Genomic DNA, 19272 nt, shown 5'->3' on the forward strand with positions numbered 1-19272 from the left:
TATATTTGATGAGTTATTATTGACATATATCGCTCATCTAAAAGTTATATCTAGCAAAGAAATGATGAATTTGGTGTATGTCATAGCCTACGATTGATTCTAGGCTGAATATTTTTTGATTCATCAAAATGTTCATAGTTAATTTTTTTCAAAATACAAAGATACTAGATTGTAATTATAGCCATACTATGTCTTTCGCTTCTTATATTTAAATGGTTTGAGCTTTTGATTTCGCCATTTGATAAAGGACTTTCCGTGTTGAATTTTCTTCGGAGTTCAGTATATTTGTTATTTTACTTTTGTCAAGGAACGACGTCATAATGGTCAGATAATTGCAGTCATAAGACAAAGAAACCATTTCGAAACAAGAAAATACTCTCATAATAATTTTATTCATAGTCATATCAATACATTTTCTATTGCATTTTACCTTTTAGATATTATTTGGTCTCAAATATGTTTTGTTTTCTTTCTTTTGTGTTTAAAAATGTCTAATTTACTTCTATCATTTTATATTCTCTATTTTTCCATGTTTCATTCGGTCCAAAGAAATTTGAAATGTCGAAAACAAGATCATCATCAAATGAAACGATTGAAATCTACGATAATTCGTGTGCCCTAGATTCAGGTCTCGTAATAACGTAAAAACCGAATAAAAAGATTTAAAAAATCCTTCTACTTTTTTTTAATCAAGAAATGTTTGACAACATTTTTCTTGTAAATATATTTATTATCATTGTATACATTTCAATCGTTTCGTCATTTTGTCCGATAAATAACAAATAAATGCATCATGAAAATCTGTATAAAATAACTAACAATACTAGGTTATCGTCGCTTTCAAAATAAAGAATGCACTATTACTTATTTTTAGTTCAAGCACACGATTATAAAATATAAAGAAAGATGAACTTCATTTTGATAATAGGATTCATATCATTTGCTTTTTCAAATGTTATCAATTTTGTTGTTCGATGATTGTTGTCTACAGTTAATTATGAGAGGATACGATAGGTAAAAACATCATAAAAGATTAAAAATTTGAAAAATAACGGTTGAAAGAAAAGGTATTGTCAACAATGATTCTTAACTTTTGCATCTTAAATTGTTTACCATTCTTTCTCCTCTTACGAACTTCGTTTGAAATTAAGACCACAATCTGTTATAAGACAGACATCGAAATTTTGATTGAGCAATATTCGCTTACATTAAATCAACGCTGGTCATCCCACGAGAACTTATAAAAGTACAGGCTATACATTATGGCCTGAAACAGATTAACATGTCTTGGATAACAAACCATCAATACTTAATTAATGACTCATGAAGTTTGATTTCAGAGTATTACACATGCGATGATTCTCTTTTAAAAGATATAAAAGGTTCTATCACAATGTCATTCGGCCTTGTTTTGTTCCTGACGCAAATTTTTTTTAACGTAATTTTGAGGACTTTTTAAGATTAAATCATTAACATACAATGCCGAAACTTATTTTCATTGAAATGCTGTTTTAGTCTTATTGCTGGTTTTATTTGAATTTATTGTTAATTGTAACTGGTATTGACATGTAAAAAATACTGTGTTAGCTTGATTCAATAAGTTTGACCGTCGATTGGGTTTAGATAGAACAAAACTATTAGGTGCTGAAGTTTATTCCCTAAACCTATCGGACAAATGATGTAAAACAGAAAAATGCTCATTAAATTACAATCATACCATGGGATGAATCAATGTTATAAAGTACGAAATGTCAATATAAATGATAACACAGTCCACTGAATGCAAGATAAAGTTGCACTTTTAAATGCCCGTCTCCTTCTGAACGTTGGATGCCGTCTTGGCGTTCTGCATGATCAGCATCCATTGTGTAAATAAAATACTAATAATGGATGGTTCGACGAATTGTGATCTGATTGCAAATATTTGCAAATATTTGCTCAAGTTCGTTGTCGTGAATTTGGACACTTTTATCGTCTCGCGTAGTGTCAATGAAACAGCTACGAGCGGTGCTTCGTTGTTTTTCCTAATTAGGATATGTATTGACAGATTGCTGTCAATTTTCTATGTGGAATGGCATTTTCTTGTAGGACACAATAGGAAGGTTGTAGCCTTATAGTTGCCGTAGAGTGGCGTAATATTTGTAACACAACTGTCCCAGATGACGTTTCTGTGACGAACTTTCAAGTGTGGTGCGATGTTTTCGATAATGAAATGTTTTACGTGGTCTAAAGATATATATTACTGTATAATTTGATGAATTCCGTGATTATTTCATTTTTAATTTAAGCTTTGAACACAAATCTTCTAAGTTCATTCATTTTACACCTTACTACGGTTTTAATTTTGTCCATAAGCAAATGTCAAGACAAGAACGTTATGGATTATGTAGTTTTACTCTAACTAACGTTGCTATCACCTACTGTAAAGCTGACATTAAATTGTTGTTTTTCTTTACATACCTGCAGAGGCCTACTTTCTTCAATGCTTACAAAACATTTCTGCATTAAGCTCAAGATTAAGCTTAAGGTTCGAGAGAATTATTTCATCATCAACAGTGCACTCGTTTTCAGTGAGATTATGAACAGTTTGTTTTATCATGTTGTCGTGGCAACTATATAAGTTGTATCTTGTTGGTTCCAGATGGATTTGTAAATAATCCTGTTGAAATTAAAATTAGGAGCGATGAAAAATTATTAGAATAGTTCAAAAAGGTTTTAGATAACCAAAAAAGCCGTAGTTAAGTGAAATACTCTTGACAACCCAAACCCCCTTACAACAAACAAGTTTCAAAGAAGTGAAAGAATTTAAGAGCAAATAAATAATCTGAATTACAATTCTTAAGATATAGAGTTAGTAATTGCAACCACTGAATTACAAAAAAACAATTGACTTTAATACAAATTACAGACAGAGCCGGATAGGCATAAGCGATACATATATAACAGTATAAAAGTAATGACACAACAACAACTGGCTCTCACCGTAGGATCATCTGCAATTGTCTACCTATTGATCTCTGTTGGAGCATTGTCTCATTGGCAATCATAACACATCTTCTTATTTTTACAATTAAAGAATCTGTTAAATTGTAGAGTAGATGTGCTAGCTACTAAGAATGCTTACTGATGGTTTTCATAGTGTTTTCTTTAGTAGTGTATCACAACAAGACTTTAGACATGGGTTGAAAACTGCTTATAGACAGGTGATATATATACAATTCATGATACATACATTTGTCATGAAGATAAATTTAATGTAAAATGGGTAGAGCTGTGAAAATTAAGATTTGGTTGACTAGGTAGGGGTTTTGAATTGGTAGTACGACATCTTTATTCATATCTAGCAAAGAGTTATGCCTTTGGTGTATTTTATATCCTACAATTGATTCAAGGTGAATATGTTTTAAAATTACAAACCATCTAGATTATAATTATAAGTTACAGACAAACTAGACTATAATTATAATCCTTTCATATCTTGTAACTTGTTTTCTAATAATGCCATCATGATATGTCAATGTATTCATCTTAATAGTCAGACACGTTTTGCTTATCCAGCAATAAGCACGACAGCACGATTGTATTAGACAACGGGACTATTAGAAGCAAGCAAATGAACTCTTGTTTAATCATATTTTAAAATTAATGTGTAATGTTATTTTATCTTTTTATTGAGTCTATTGTCGGTATAGAACATACTTTTTTACTTTCTTTTTCCACAAATTGGATATGTGCAAAAGTAATATCATCATTTCATTCTCTCTCTTTTTTTATAATTATATTTTGTACATTTCATTAAAAAAAATAAAATATCTAAATTAAAGATAATCAACGAAAGACACTTTAGAGATCTAAGCTTATTCATGCGCCCTTAGATAGATACAACTTTCAACATAACGTAAAAACCTAAGTAAAAAGTTTGAAAAAAAACATGCTATAATAAGTGAAATTCTACGGAAAAAAAATATAATTGATTTGAAAATACTGTTTTCTTTTATTTTACTGGAAATGAAAATGCAGTTGGCATTACTCAAACGTCATACTAAAAGACATACAACTAATCTGATGTTCTTTTGATTAACATGTCTGAAGTAGATAAATATTCAATAATAACTTTCTCGTAAAACGCGACGTAGGTTTGTCTGGTTAATGGTTAATGCACTAAGAAATGACTACAAATGTAATAGACATATTGATGACAAACTCTATCACACATCGTCAGACTAAATGATCTTTGATGTTTTGCACATCAAATTATATTTACTACAAATTGTTGACTAGATATCGTGGATATTCCTGCACTGGGATAGATAACTGTAACGAAATAAATCTAAAGTCGTTGACTCATTAGAATAGTTGAGTCATTTTGTTCTATAAAATGCATCATGAAATATAAAATACATGATAAAAACTGATGATTTTTTACTCAAGCATACATGTACAGCTGTTTGGTGTACTGGTAACATCTTCCTTGTTGTCCGTGTTGTCTGGTAGATGCTTATCATCAGTTTTTTAGTGTACAGGGGTAAATATTAAAAAAAAAACACTGTTAAATTTCTAATTCTGATTGTTTGGTTTCTCAAACGTTATTTAGTTATATAGACGATGCCATACATGTTAAATATATAATACGATAAAGGCGTATTCAGATCTTTTGCTTTCCCAATTGTTATCGACATTGTTTATCGGTGTTTGTTGTCAAATTTTTATATAAAGACATCAAGAAATCAAAAAGTATGAAATCATTGGTGAAGGAAAAACACTGATTACTTACTACTACATCTTTCATTGTTTACCATCCATTTTCTTACGATGAACTTCTATTGAAATAAAGACAGCAATATGTTTTGATGAATAAGCATTTGCTTAAATCCCACGAGGACTTAACAGTACGTAGATGATATATGACACGTGTCATAAATCAGAGTATAATCTTTGTAATGCAATGATCCCTTTATAATATTAAGTTATAACAGGTGCTTTCACAATATTTATTTGAATACACAGTCATTTTATATATCTTCTTTTTATAGTATATCCGCTATAGATTTAACTTCTTGCGGTTTATATATGTGATATTACATTTACTCCGTCGTTATGGTCTGTATCAATCGGAGAAGACACTGCCTTTAATTTCCTATAGCATGAATATGTTTTACGTCTAATTTGTTTTAATCTGTGTTATGAAACAATTTTTTAATGAATACAACCTAAATTATCTCGTTTTGTTAACCTACTTGTTCCAACATTATATATATTACCTTAAAGAGACACCATTTAGGACTTTTAACCGTATCAGAACCTTTGGATATCGGTCAAAATTAATACCCGGAAAGCCTCAAAGAAAGGGACGAGCAGTATATTTTTTTTAAACTAACTTACATTGTTAAGAAACAAATGCATATCCATGTTGAAAAATGCCACAGAACCCCATACGTTGACCTTGTGCAAAAACTATTGAGTCTTGAAGCTTTTTATTTTAGTCTATGATTTTTCATGATACCTCATGGTAAAATTGGCACAGTATAAGGCTTTAAACGATTTCCTATGGGAAAAAATACATTATATATGTATCTATTATAGATGTTTTTTAGTCTAATATATATATAATATTATTAAATTTAATGTTTCAATACATAAGCGTCGTCGGTTTATATGTCAATTTACTTGAACCAGGGGGAATATAACGAAGTAGATTGCGTGTCATAACGCAAACTTTAACTCGGTAACAAAAACAACAGTAAATCAGTGAAAAACACGATAAAGAAACAAAATAAACAATTAGGTGTGAATCCCCTTTTGGCTTTGGAAATTAAAGACGAACATTTGATAACTTTAGATATAACATAGTTTCATATGTGAATAATTATATTACATGTATGTTTCATAAGAAGCCCTATTTTTGATTGGCTGACAATATTCGAGAGGCTTTCCAAAATTAAATTTATTTCCGAATAAAATCCAGCATTAATGACAGAATATGCTTCCTAAAATATATGTTACGTCACAAACAATGCATAGGAAATTAAAAGAAATATTTGATATAACTCGTAAATTCGTGGTCGTAGCATTTAAATGTTATTATGAGAACTGAATACTTCTTTTTGTAATTTAGAGTGTTGGTAAAAGCGTTGATCGTGCAACAATTTTAATATGAGGCTTTAAAAATGTGCTTCGGTCAACGCTTTTACGTCCACAATAAAATTACAAAAATAAGCATTCAATTCTTATGATTACATTTTTATTCTGTAACCATAACATTACGAGTTTAGCGAGTTATTGCATTTTTCGTTTGCTTTCCTATGCATTGTTGTGACGTCGTTAGAAGTTAACATTTTTAGTTGACAAACCAATATTAAATGTATTAATTGAATTCAAAGCTCATCATCATTATGCTCAGGTCGTTTGTACCTTAACCATTGGATACATATTTATCTTTACCTTTTTCCTTTTATGGAAGGCTCATTTGGTGCATGAAATTAGCTTCATACAATGTAATTTTTCGAACTCTTTGTTCTCTCTTTTTCTTTTCTTTTTCTGTCTCATTTCTATATTTCATCTTTATTTTCAAAGGTGAAGTTTTTATTTAAGTCTTATAAAAATGAAATTCTTATTTATTTTTAATATTGCTGCACAAATATAGTATATTCATTCAAAGGTAAAACAAAAAGTAAGGACATGTATGCATTTGTTTTATACACGTATGCTTTCTTTCCGGTTCTCATGTATTCTCTGAACTTTCTATTATTATCGCTTGTTCAATTTAACCCACTTTGGAGACCCTTTTACATCGTTTTCTGTTTTGTCTTTAATATGAGTTTAGTATATAAGTATTTGAATACTATACAATTCCCTGTTATTGTTTCAGTATGGGAAAAGGCATAATGAAAGTGTTCAAGACGAGCTGTACCATGTTTACCAAGCCAGTGATTGCAGTAATATTGAATGTAAAACGGTATGTTCAGTGCTTGTTTTAATGTATCAATTAGATTTTTCTACAATGTGACTAGACTTAAATGAAATATTAATTTATAACAATTTATAAACAATTTGAGTTTAAAAGTGAAAATATGTTTTGAAATGGTGAGTACTAGACTGAAGTACAAATCAGAGAGATGTGACATACATGCTATTACAACTGCAAGCCTCATGGCAAAAGCGAAAAGAAATAGAAATATAGAGGTCCTGATACGGTCTTCGTTGAGAAAGGTACACACAATACGTCAAAATTATTCGGAGACCATAAATAATTAAGGATAGTAAATCTATTGATAGTTTATGATGTTGTTAATGTCTTGCAGTTAGATCATAAGATATATATAACTACCAATCTACTATTTATGATGAGTAGTCTGATTATCAAATACCATCGCACTTTAGCATGAACAACACGACAGAGGTCATTCGAGGGGTAGGAATTGCTAACCATTCCGGAACATATTTCGGATTTATTTATCAAATTTGTCTAACAACTTGATTAGAACTTAACAGGTTGTATAGACCTTTTTTATTGTTGACGACCGTATGTTGACCTCTAGAAGTCGTTTGTTTGTTTCTGGTTTCTGTTGTTTTACTGTATATAGGTGTTTGCCTCTCACCTCATCTTATAAGGACCCCGTCAATTAAATGACAGAAAACCTATACTACAACACATATGCTTTCTCTAACGTTTAAACTGCTAAGAGTTTGGTTATAAAACTTTTTGTTGGAAATATTTGGTTGATTATTTAGGAAATCACTGAAGCATGACTTGATCGTGCCACCTCATAGGCAGTCAGATCCCCCCCCCCCTTTTTTATGAAAATTTCTGGATCCGCTACTACCCTGTGCATATGTAGAAGAATCAGTCCCGTTCTCTAACTGCCAAACCCTTTAGAGATGAGTAAATTTAATGAAACTTGTTGACATGATTATTCGCCACTACAAGAAGGTGGGTCGCCTTTAAGGATTTAAACTCTTAAAGTGACGATCACGGTCAAAAACTTAGTCATTCTAGTACATATGTAAAAATAATGTTTTTGCCTTAAACACATAAGGAGTAGGGTAATATTTGACATGATTATTCAACACTGCTTAAGGTGCGTCTGGTACATTAAAGAAAACCATTCATAAAAAGTCTTTATCAAAAACTAAGTTCAGCTTTGCCATCGCTGTGCATCTTTACTAAAGTGTTTCAGCCTCAAAACCCAAACCGTTTGAGTTAATGGTGCATCAGACAATTTCTGAATTTAATAGGTATTACTAAGCTATGTTTAAATAAAATTACCCATCACAATTCACTTGTTAACTCAAGCGGGATGTTGTTTGATGAATACCATCGTTATCTTCTAGTTCATAATAAAATCAACAGCAAATGTTCAGTCATGTTGATTTACCGTCTGATTTTATTCCAAAGTTTGTAAGTTTGTTCAAGATTAAAATGGGAAATCGTTCGTTCTGATAAGCACTATAACATGTATAATAGAAGAATGGACATACGATAATAAAGTCGGACATCTGACTAATATTCATTATATAGACTCACAATGTACGCAAACAATATTAGACATGGCAAACAGTAATTTGCTCTGAATAAAAAAAAAATACAGAAAATGCTGACAGTTATTAAAGGAGAATCAACTTAAATTCCTTACTCCTCTTATATGAAGTTTATAATATGTGTATGATGTTATAACATAAATAGGTAATATACTTTATGCTGCTTTAACGTCAACGTACAGACGTAACACTTGATGCTCCTCTTTGCTGCGGCGGGGGCATTAAAATGCTTTTATGTATCAAGAAGTGAAGGTAAACAAGTTTCATTCTCTAAGTTTGGTAAATAATGAGATGTTTCTATTTCATAATTTTTTTTTCTTTCTGTTCGGGCTGAAATAGTTTAAAGCATTATCCTAATGGGTTTTATGATATGAATCAACATTTTTATATCCTATTTTTCTTTTACTTCCGTAATTGGCCAATAAACAATGAATAAAACCAAGCTGGCCTAAACATTACATTTTCTCTGTGGGCAGATAGATTAGTTCGAATATGTCACAAAAACAGAAGAAATAATGCTAGACATAGTGTACGTCCCAAAAATAATTTCCATTCTCTGACTTTAGACTGCCTAAACCAAATGTTATGAAACTTATACACAATACTAATTACCACAAAACACAGATCAAGTTTGAATTTTGTTGCGTCACTTTTACCGTTCTTTAGTTGTGCCTCTTTATAACGTTATATGCAAGCAGGGGCTTCATCTGTGTCCCATGGACACATTCTCCATTTATTCAAAATAAAATCAAAGCTATTTCAAAGGGAGGAAGATATACAATATGGAATAAAATGAGTAATCGGTTTGAATAATATTCAATGACGTAATTGTGAGTTTGGTCATATACCCTACTCAAGATGTCAGATACAAAGAATTACAGTGATATAGTGTTCTGTTTTCTCCTACATTTAATAAGCACACGTAGGACTTAAAGTCACACGCAGCACTTAATGTCATGTATTTAACAGGGACCTCCTGAAAGACAATTAAAAAAATACGATACAGTAATAAATAAGAGTTCAAATGACAACACCAAACGGGGCGTCCAAAACGGTATGAATCAATAACAGCAAGACACAGGGACATACTTAAACCATTGGACAGTACTTCAATCCAAATCGGAGTTTAAATATTCCAAGCAAATAAGGAATTGTAATGTGTTCCTAAATAGTAAGGCCACTCTGATTTACGTCCAACATATTACTGGATGCTTTGAGCAATTAGTCGGTAAAAGTAGGTTGTAAAAAGGGGAAATAAAAACATTTATCAAGAGGGCATTCAAAAAGCATTTGCCACATTAAGACTCAGAAACCATCAAAACCGGAAGGATAAAGACGAACATACAAATGACAGACCACATAACACGAAGCAGAATATTAATTTAATCAATATGAAACCAATTAAAATCTGCGTGTGACTTTAATTCCTGTGTGTGCTTATTAAATGCTTAGGGATCATTAGTTTTTTCTGATTAGTTTTTCGGAGACTTGTGACACCCGTTGTTTTACTTTTATCATAGGAAAGTCACTGCATGAAGCATACACGAACTTTAATAACTAAAATATAAACAGTACATACACATGAAATATAAATAGTACATACACATGGAATATAAATAGTACATACACATGGAATATAAATAGTACATACACATGGAATATAAATAGTACATACACATGGAATATAAGTTAGTTCCACTATTTTTCAAAAAAGACACAACAATCCTTTGTTAACCTACATCTTTAGGTGGTTATTGCTTTTATTTGCTTGTTTGTTTGCTTGTTTGTTTTGCTTATTTGTTTGTTTGTTGTTTTTTTTTTTTTTGCTTTTTTGTGTTTTTTTTTGGGGGGGGGGAGGGGAGGGTCGTTACAGGTGTGTACATTACATGAAGCTGCGATAAAAAAAACACTTTGAAAAAAAAAGTGTTTTTTCATGAACATGCACATTTGGGCAATTTTGCACAACTTGTAGTTTAAAAAATAACACGGTGACTCATGCTTTTTATTATATTTTTGAAAAAAGCATGGAAAAAAAACAACATTCTGACAAAGTATAAGAAAATTCTGTCTGAGGAAATATATACCAATGATCCACCTTAAGATTTAATACATGGGAATTTAGATGAAGAAAGTAATTTTTAGCAATTTATTTTTTTTTGATAATATCATTATTGGTATTAAAAAACAAATTTGAGAATTATTGTCCAAGCTCTACAATTCTTTGCTTATTACATTATTCAATTTCTATTTCAATTTCAAACATTTCAAGTTTTGTCCTGTATGATCATGGCAGATATTCAAAGTTATATTTTTTCCAAATTTTCATTATCTTAAGTATTTCGATCCGATTTGAATACTGCAGCTCTTAGTGGGTCATACATTTCAAATGTTGTCAATTAACTTCAGTAAACATATAAAAATAAGTAGATGTGATATGATTTTCAATGAGACAACTATGATCCATCAAAGTTCAAATGAAGTCGGGTGGATGTAAGCCATTTGTATAAAAATGTATTTTGCAGAAATAAATCCGTAGCAGAACTAAAAATTCAACTAAAATGCATTCGTTTTCTTTTAATGGAAATACAAAAAGCATTCATTGCATAAAATGAGTCGTTCAAAAATAATACATTCTTTCTTTAACGGCGATTCACATCATATATTTGATATTAATATTAAGCAGATCGGACTAACAGTTTTAAATAAAATCTTGTTAGTATTGCAGCGCTTTGAGGTAAATCATAGCACATGCAATTTTAATATAAAAGTAGCGTATTTACTTTTTTTAGTACTAGTTTAAATATCTATACAGATATTTTAAATATTCAGTTCTCCAGTCAAACATAGCGTACAGACCATGACAGATATTAGTAAAATTGAGAATAGAAATGGGGAATGTTTCAAAGAGACAACATCCCGACCAAAGAGCAGAAAACAGCCCAAGGCCACCAATGGGTCTTCAACACAGCGACAAAACCCGCACCCGAAGGCAGGCTTCAGCTGGCCCCTAAACAAAAATGTGTTCTAGTTCAGTGAAAATGGACGTCACAATAAACTCCCAAACATATAAATGAACTAACTTTAAAAAAAAGATATACAAGACTAACAAAGGCCAGAGGCTCCTGGCTTGGGACAGGCGCAAAAAAATGCGACGGGGTTAAACATGTTTTGTGAGATCTCAACCCTCCCCTATACCTCTAGCCAATGTAGAATAAACAAACACACAGCAATACGATCAGTAAACCTCAGTTTAAAAGAAGTCTGAGTCCGATGTCAGAATAGGTAACAGAAGAAACTAAACAAAGTGACCATGATACATAAATAAGCAAAGGACATGCCAGCTCCAGACCCCAATTACACTGATTGAAGGATTATGTCTTCATCATATGCAAATCAAGCACAATCCCTCCCGTTCGGGGTTTAGTGTCATACCATCATAAAATATGTGAGAAAAACATAACCCGTATCATGCCAACAATGTTTTTAGAATAAATGTGTTTATTGCCGATGCAAAGACCGATAAAGATTGGATGTAAAATACCTGAACGTATAAGAATTCTGCATGTTGATTTATATTTACGAATGATGTTCTTGTACCGTTGATAAAATTTAGTAAATGTTTTGACTAGTTTGTAAAAGTGCGAGGTTTGGCTAGCCACAAAACCAGGTTCAACCCACCATTTTATTCTTAAAATGTCCTGTACCAAGTCAGGAAAATGGCCATTGTTATACTATAGTTCGTTTCTGTGTGAATTACATTTTAATGTTGTGTTTCTGTTGTGTCGTAGTTCTCCTCTTATATTTGATGTGTTTCCCTCAGTTTTAGTTTGTAACCCGGATTTGTTTTTTTCTCAATCGATTTATGAATTTCGAACAGCGGTATACTACTGTTGCCTTTATTTGTGATATCGAAAACCCTGGTGTAATAATTTTTCAGTAATACAGATATTTCTTCGTTAAAATCAAATACGTTGTTACATACACGAGCGAATCGAACAAGTTGAGATATATAAACACCATAAGATGGTGACAAGGGAACGTCACCATCTGAAAATAGATAATTAACAATAGAAAATGAAAAATCATCTCTTTTATCGTAAATTTTGGTATTAAGCTTCCCGTTAAAGATATAGATTTCAAGATCCAGGAAAGGGCAGTGTTCATTGCAAGTATTAGCTTTATTTAAAGTCAGTTCATCAGGATAAATCTTTCTAGTGTACATACTGAAGTCGTCATTATTGAGAACCAATATATCATCCAAATATCTATAAGTATTATCAATTACACTGATTGAAGGATTATGTCTTCATCATATGCAAATCAAGCACAATCCCTCCCGTTCGGGGATTAGTATCATACCATCATAAAATATATGAAAAAACATAACCCGTATCATGCCAACAATGGTTTTAGAATAAATTTGTTTATTGCCGATGCAAAGACCGATAAAAGTTTGGATGTGAAATACCTGACTGTATAAGAATTCTGCATGTTGATTTATTTTTACGAATGATTTCTTTGTACCGTTGATAAAATTTAGTAAATGTTTTGACTAGTTTGTGATATCGAAAACCCTGGTGTAATAATTTTTCAGTAATACAGAGATTTCTTCGTTAAAATCAAATACGTTGTTACATACACGAGCGAATCAAACAAGTTGAGATATATAAACACCATAAGATGGTGACAAGGGAACGTCACCATCTGAAAATGGATAATTAACAATAGGAAATGAAAAATCCACTCTTTTATCGTAAATTTTGGTATTAAGCTTCCCGTTAAAGATATAGATTTCAAGATCCAGGAAAGGGCAGTGTTCATTGCTAGTATTAGCTTTATTTAAAGTCAGTTCATCAGGATAAATCTCTCTAGTGTACATACTGAAGTCGTCATTATTGAGAACCAATATATCATCCAAATATCTGTAAGTATTATAATTTTTTGTATCAGATGTTGTTTTGATGGGTCTTTGCTGATTTTAGTCATAATTTGTAACTCGTAACAATACAGAAACAGGTTCGCAATAAGTGGTGCACAGTTAGTCCCCATTGAAATTCCGATAACTTGACGATATAAGAATCTCCATAGCGAACAAAAATGTTATCTAGTAAAAATGCATGTGCAGTTATCGTATCAAAGCAGGTCCAATTGACATAGTTATTTTGTTTGTTGTTACTAAACATGACATAAAATAATTTGAACATACATATTTGCATTATGACTTTTTAAATGTCTCATAAATTAGGTATGTGAATTATTTCTTAATGAGATTATGAAGCAAAGTGGTATATAGGGTAGAAAAATCAAAAATTGAACAGATTAGAAATCACCAATATGAGCATGCAATTTATCAAGTACTTCGAACGAATTTTTAACACTCCAAAAGTAATTAAATCCACTATTTGAACAATTTATTACCAGGTTTTTGATTATACCAAGTGTACTACTAAGTAGAATAGACAGTTTAGTGGTTGAACAATGACTTGAAGACGAAATAAATCTATATTTGTAAAGTGTTTTGTGCAGCTTCGGAGGCCAGTACATAGTTGGAACTTTCATGATATTCGGTTCTGATTGAAAAGAGGTAGCTAAAAGTTCATGTTTGTTACAAATGTCATTTTCCGAAAATTGTGTCAGTTGGAATGTTGGTGAATTCGTGATTTCCTTTTGCAGAACCTCAATAAAAACTTTACGTCAAACAATAATGATATTATTGGCAGCCTTATCAGCTGGGACAAAAACAAATTCCCTGGCGAGTTTTTTAGCTTATGTTTGATACGAGAAATTGGGTTATTATGGTTGTTGTTAGGAGTAAAATGTTCTTAAAATGATTAATACGAATATCAACTATGTTCATTATTGAATTAAAAAAGAATCTCAGGATTTTTTGTCAGCTTTTTCTCGTTTTATCCATTTTATACAGTAAGTACGAAGTGTGTCGTTGATGATGTTACGACACTCATTCCAATTGATAATTGACGGGGGATGATATTTAGGTCCTTTACTAAGGAATGATTTTTGAAATAGCAACTAGGTCAGAAATATTTGTATTGTTAGTACGAAATTTTCTTCGATTGCGATTTATTCTACGTCAATGAGAACGGCTTTTACGAACACTTTCAGACACTATATCAAAAATGTTAACAGAATCGGTTCTTGCTATATTACCAATTTCAATGATATTATCATTAAAACCGAGAGGATAGACTGTCTGTAATTTTTTAATCCAATTTAATTCAATTATTTTCCGTGATCGTACAAATTTTGTATGAGATTCCCCGCGGGTTGCTAATTTACTTCTTCTAAAGGTTGAACTGTTAAATATTTAATAGGATGATTGTGCTTCTTAGGGTGTTGATAAATGATACTTTTAAATTTATGGGGTCTTCTAAAACGATAAAGGTGTTTCGCGTGCGTTTAGATAAATGGCGTCCAGTTTCACCTACGTACTGAATACCGCATACCGGTTTTTTCATGTAATTAAATAGATAATACTGTTAGTTTTTCAATTTATATCAGTTTCAAAATTTAAGGAAAATGTGCGACCATTAAACGTGGACCTTATCGTATTGTTTGGTATTAAGTATTTTTCAATTTCTGAGTTTCATTTTGTTATCCGTATATTAACGTTAGATTCGTATGCGGTATTACGGAGTAATAGCAAAGACCTGTCGTCTCGGTGTCCGGATAGGACGATAGTTCTTCCTGTGGAGTTATATCTTTGTAAATATTCGGCTAAGGGTGTCGGCCTAATACAAAGCAGGGTTAATATTCATATTACACTAACATGTTCTCGTCCCTAATATGCATTTAATTTGCCACTGGATGTTTAACAGTCATCCGTCATCATCATCAATATCATAAATTGGTACGAATTCAAGGTACCATGGTAGACAGTTCATGACAATCAAAGAAATTACTGCATCTATGTAAAGCCTCAGATATTACACGATTGTTCTTTTCCTGTCTAGGCTTTATTGGTTATTTAAAATGCTCCTTTAATGTATAAATACTTCCTCGAGCATTGAAGGTTTATATTAAAGGTGAGCTCTTAAACATGTTAAATGTGCATTAAAAGCAGTACGTTTAACTACAATTTGATGGAAGCAAGCAATTGATTTCAAATTATGAATTATCATAGAAACATGTTAATTACAAAACAATCGTTGTCCTGGTAACAGTTTGATCTTGTCAAATCAAATAATGTTAACGAAAGGGGAAGAAGATTCAAAGGAGAGATTTCTTATCAAATGCATGGGATAGAAAATAGGCTGACAATAGTTTTTTAAATATATAATCGATTTGAACTCAACTAGGCATGTATTGTGTGAGCAAAAACGTCAAAATCAAACATGATACCGTTTTTCTGTCCGTCTTAACGAGATATTTATATAAATTTGACTATTGAAATTTGTTTTTGTGTCAGATTATTGTGTCTGTGGTACTGAATATGTGTAGCTATTTCAATAGCTATGCTTAGTGAAAGTCTTATCCTTGAATGGCAGAAAACAATCCACAAAACATATTCGGAACGAACTACTTATAACATATTAGTTATCATTCCATTGGTATCTTCTCCACTTTAAAAAAAAAAGATAAATGATGATAAAACAATTTATGTTTGTGGTCAAAGGCTAAGGTGATTTACACTAAAGAAGGCATGAAATGGTTAATAACTGTTACATAATAGTTAAAGGGACATTTGCTGTCAAATCAATGGGGATTTGACTCAAATTCTCATGTTTGATTTTTAACATACTAATCATGCTAATAAGAAATACAAATTTTCCAAAATACACAATTTACAATGCATGGACTCGTTATAATGTATCAGCATTGTCAGACTGTTGTCGGTCAATGACACGATCAAAACATAAATATAGAGACTATAGACAGACAATGATTTATTTGTGACTAAACAAGCATTGCACATGCGTGTCACATCTCTAGTTAATGGTATCATCAAAGGTTGCAATTGCATGACTTTATACGAATTCAAATGAGGTTGAATTATTGACTTTCAAGCCAGTAATACATCAGCGATATTATGTTGCCTATTGTGACGAGATTGAACGAAATTGATTTCAACATTCCGCTTTTATAAATGTATAAAAGAGAAACATAAATCACATTTTAATTTTTGTCTAAATCATAGCTCATGCTCTTTTAATCACTGATAGGCCAACTTGAACATATATAGAGCTTAACTTTGGTTTCATTCTAAAAGTTTTTATTGATTTAGTTTATAAAAACAAATACAAAACTTCATAACTTAAATAATAGAAATACTGAATTTGATAGAACAATTTGTGTTTTTTGTTTTCCTGATTTTTCAAGAAAATAAGGCCCGTGACCCCTTATTTGAAGTATTTATTAAAAGCAATAAATTTTAACCAATTCTATCGTTTAATGTTTCCTCGATATGGAGTCTTTTGTGTTGACATGAAATATCATTGATATGTTCATTTTCTTTTCATTTACTGTATATAAAATGTTAAATTATTCGTAGCACTAAGGTCTTTCTACTCCAGATATAAATTGCCTTAGCAGTATTTTTCTCAACTGTTCGGAATGTTTGTTTTTAAAGTTCTGCAACTTCGTATTTGATTTGGCCTTCAAACTGTTTTAATTCGAGCCGCACTGATCAGTCTTGTGTAGACGAAACGCGAGTCTGGCTTAAAAATTGTAAGCCTGGTACCCTTGAAGTGTTTTTTAAACGATACATAAACTACATTCAATCCGATAGGACAACCTCTGATTCATATAGAATGTATTTTGCATTAATTACATTAGTGTTATTCTCACTTGTTCGAGATCATCTGAACGGAATGCATAGATACATTTCTAGACACATGGTAATTTGATCTCTATATACCTGTTCTATTCTACAATGGTGTTGGGTTGCTGTTTCATGAACATTATATTGCACATCTACTTTTAGTCGCATTAAGTGTATATCAATGGGGAAAGCATACACAATTGGGTTACTTTTAGTGTATATAGAACAGAATCAAGCAACACAAATTATCTTGATGTTCTTTATTCTTACAGTGCATGGTTCCATGTGGAAATGTAACAAACATTGAACAAGGAAAAACCTGTAAAGAAATATGTGTGAGTAATAATTGAAGATTATTTAAGCATGATAAAAGTCAGAAATTTAAAAGAAAAACAAAATATATTAAACAAAGTTTCATTTTGTCGCATGTCACCAAAATTCCAGTTTTTAAATAATATTCTAGTCTGTTCTTGTTATTTATGATGCTGACGCGATCACGAGTTGGTTGAACGCATGAAATATCTGTTCCACAGATGACAATGGATATGTTCCAATAGTCGTAACCACAATCCCATCCTTGTTTCCTACTAATGTGACATACTGAATCAAATTAGACTTATCACTGGGTATAAATTACATAAGCAGCACTACTGGTGTCACATGAGGAGCAGAATCTGCTTACCCTTCTGAAGCACTTATGATTACCCCCGGTTTTTGGTTAGGTTCGTGATACTTAGTATTTCCTTTTCTTTGTTGTGTATTGTGTGCTGTTTGTCTTTTTGTCTTTTTTTGTTTTTTTAGCAATCGCGTTGTCAGTTTATTTCGACTTCTGAGTTTGAATGTCCCTTTGGTATCTTTCACCTCTTTTTTACAGTAACAGTAGACTTGACACGTACCATTAAATATAACTTTGGACTCGCAGGACTCGGAATGGATGCAAATCAGTAGACGTAATAGTGCCCTGTCAAAGATCTTGTCAATGATTTTACACTGTTGTCTCTCTGTTTTATATTGTACGGAATCGTTGGTGTATTATCTGTCGTTCATGTCTTTCTAGCCATTATACCTTGGTGTGTTAGATTGTAAGGAATAGCCGTTCTATCATCTTTCGTTCATGTTTCTCTTATCATAACTTGATCTTTCGTTCGTATCTCTCTAGCCATACATTAGCGCATTGCATTGTAAAGAACCTATATTCTATTATCTTTCATTTTTGTCTCTTTGAGAATACATACATTTGAACATTATATTGTTAGGAATCTGTGTTCTATTATCTATCGTTCTTATCTGGTCTAGGAATGCATACCTTGACGCATTGTGTTTTAAGGAAACGGTGTATTATTGTCTTTCGTTCTTGTCTCTTTTTTGCATACCTAGACGTTTCAAATTGTACGGAATCGTTGTTCTATTATCTTTAATTTCGTTTGTATATCTCTATCCATACCTTGGCGTATTAGATTGCAAGGATTCAGTGTTTTTCTCATCTTTCGTTAACACATTTACACAAAGTTTGTAATTCATTTTTTTATATTTATTTTGACCATGGTGTTGATTTTCATTCTTCGACTCAAGGTTTGTGAATGGTCCCTTTCTATTTATTTCCTCTCAAAAACAATTGACCAATTATAGTAAACAGTTAATTGCTAGTCAGGATTTCATGGGCATTTGGTGTTTGTCATTCTGAATGATGCTCCTCTATCGCCCTGTAAACAAAGAAATGTTCAAATTACAATAGAACATGAGGTGCACATGTGTTACGTCACAAATAGAATTTGAACGCCAATCGTATTTTAAACAACAAAGAATATAATCATTGACATTTTTATGGTGTTGCTGTGTATGAAACTGCTTTCGAACGGTTTATATGTCCGCTTTGAAGTACACAAGTTCTAAGTTTTACTATTAGAATCGAATCAATCATATCATGCAATACTCTATGCTCAATTTAACATGGG

The 19272-nt window shown here is 31.6% G+C and overlaps 1 protein-coding gene across 1 annotated transcript in view; it reads left to right on the forward strand.

The window, feature by feature from the left end:
• The window catches only part of LOC127735916 (angiopoietin-1 receptor-like), a 119318-nt gene that overhangs the window by 67464 nt on the left and 32582 nt on the right, over positions 1-19272 (forward strand). Inside the window, exons 3-4 of the mRNA XM_052246355.1 lie at positions 6869-6955; positions 17590-17652. Of these exons, the coding sequence (XP_052102315.1) occupies positions 6869-6955; positions 17590-17652 (150 nt within the window). The remainder of the gene's footprint in view (positions 1-6868; positions 6956-17589; positions 17653-19272) is intronic.

The sequence above is a fragment of the Mytilus californianus genome, unplaced genomic scaffold (genome assembly GCF_021869535.1).
Source record: "Mytilus californianus isolate M0D057914Y unplaced genomic scaffold, xbMytCali1.0.p SCAF_3, whole genome shotgun sequence".
NCBI classification, from domain to species: Eukaryota; Metazoa; Mollusca; class Bivalvia; order Mytilida; family Mytilidae; genus Mytilus; species Mytilus californianus.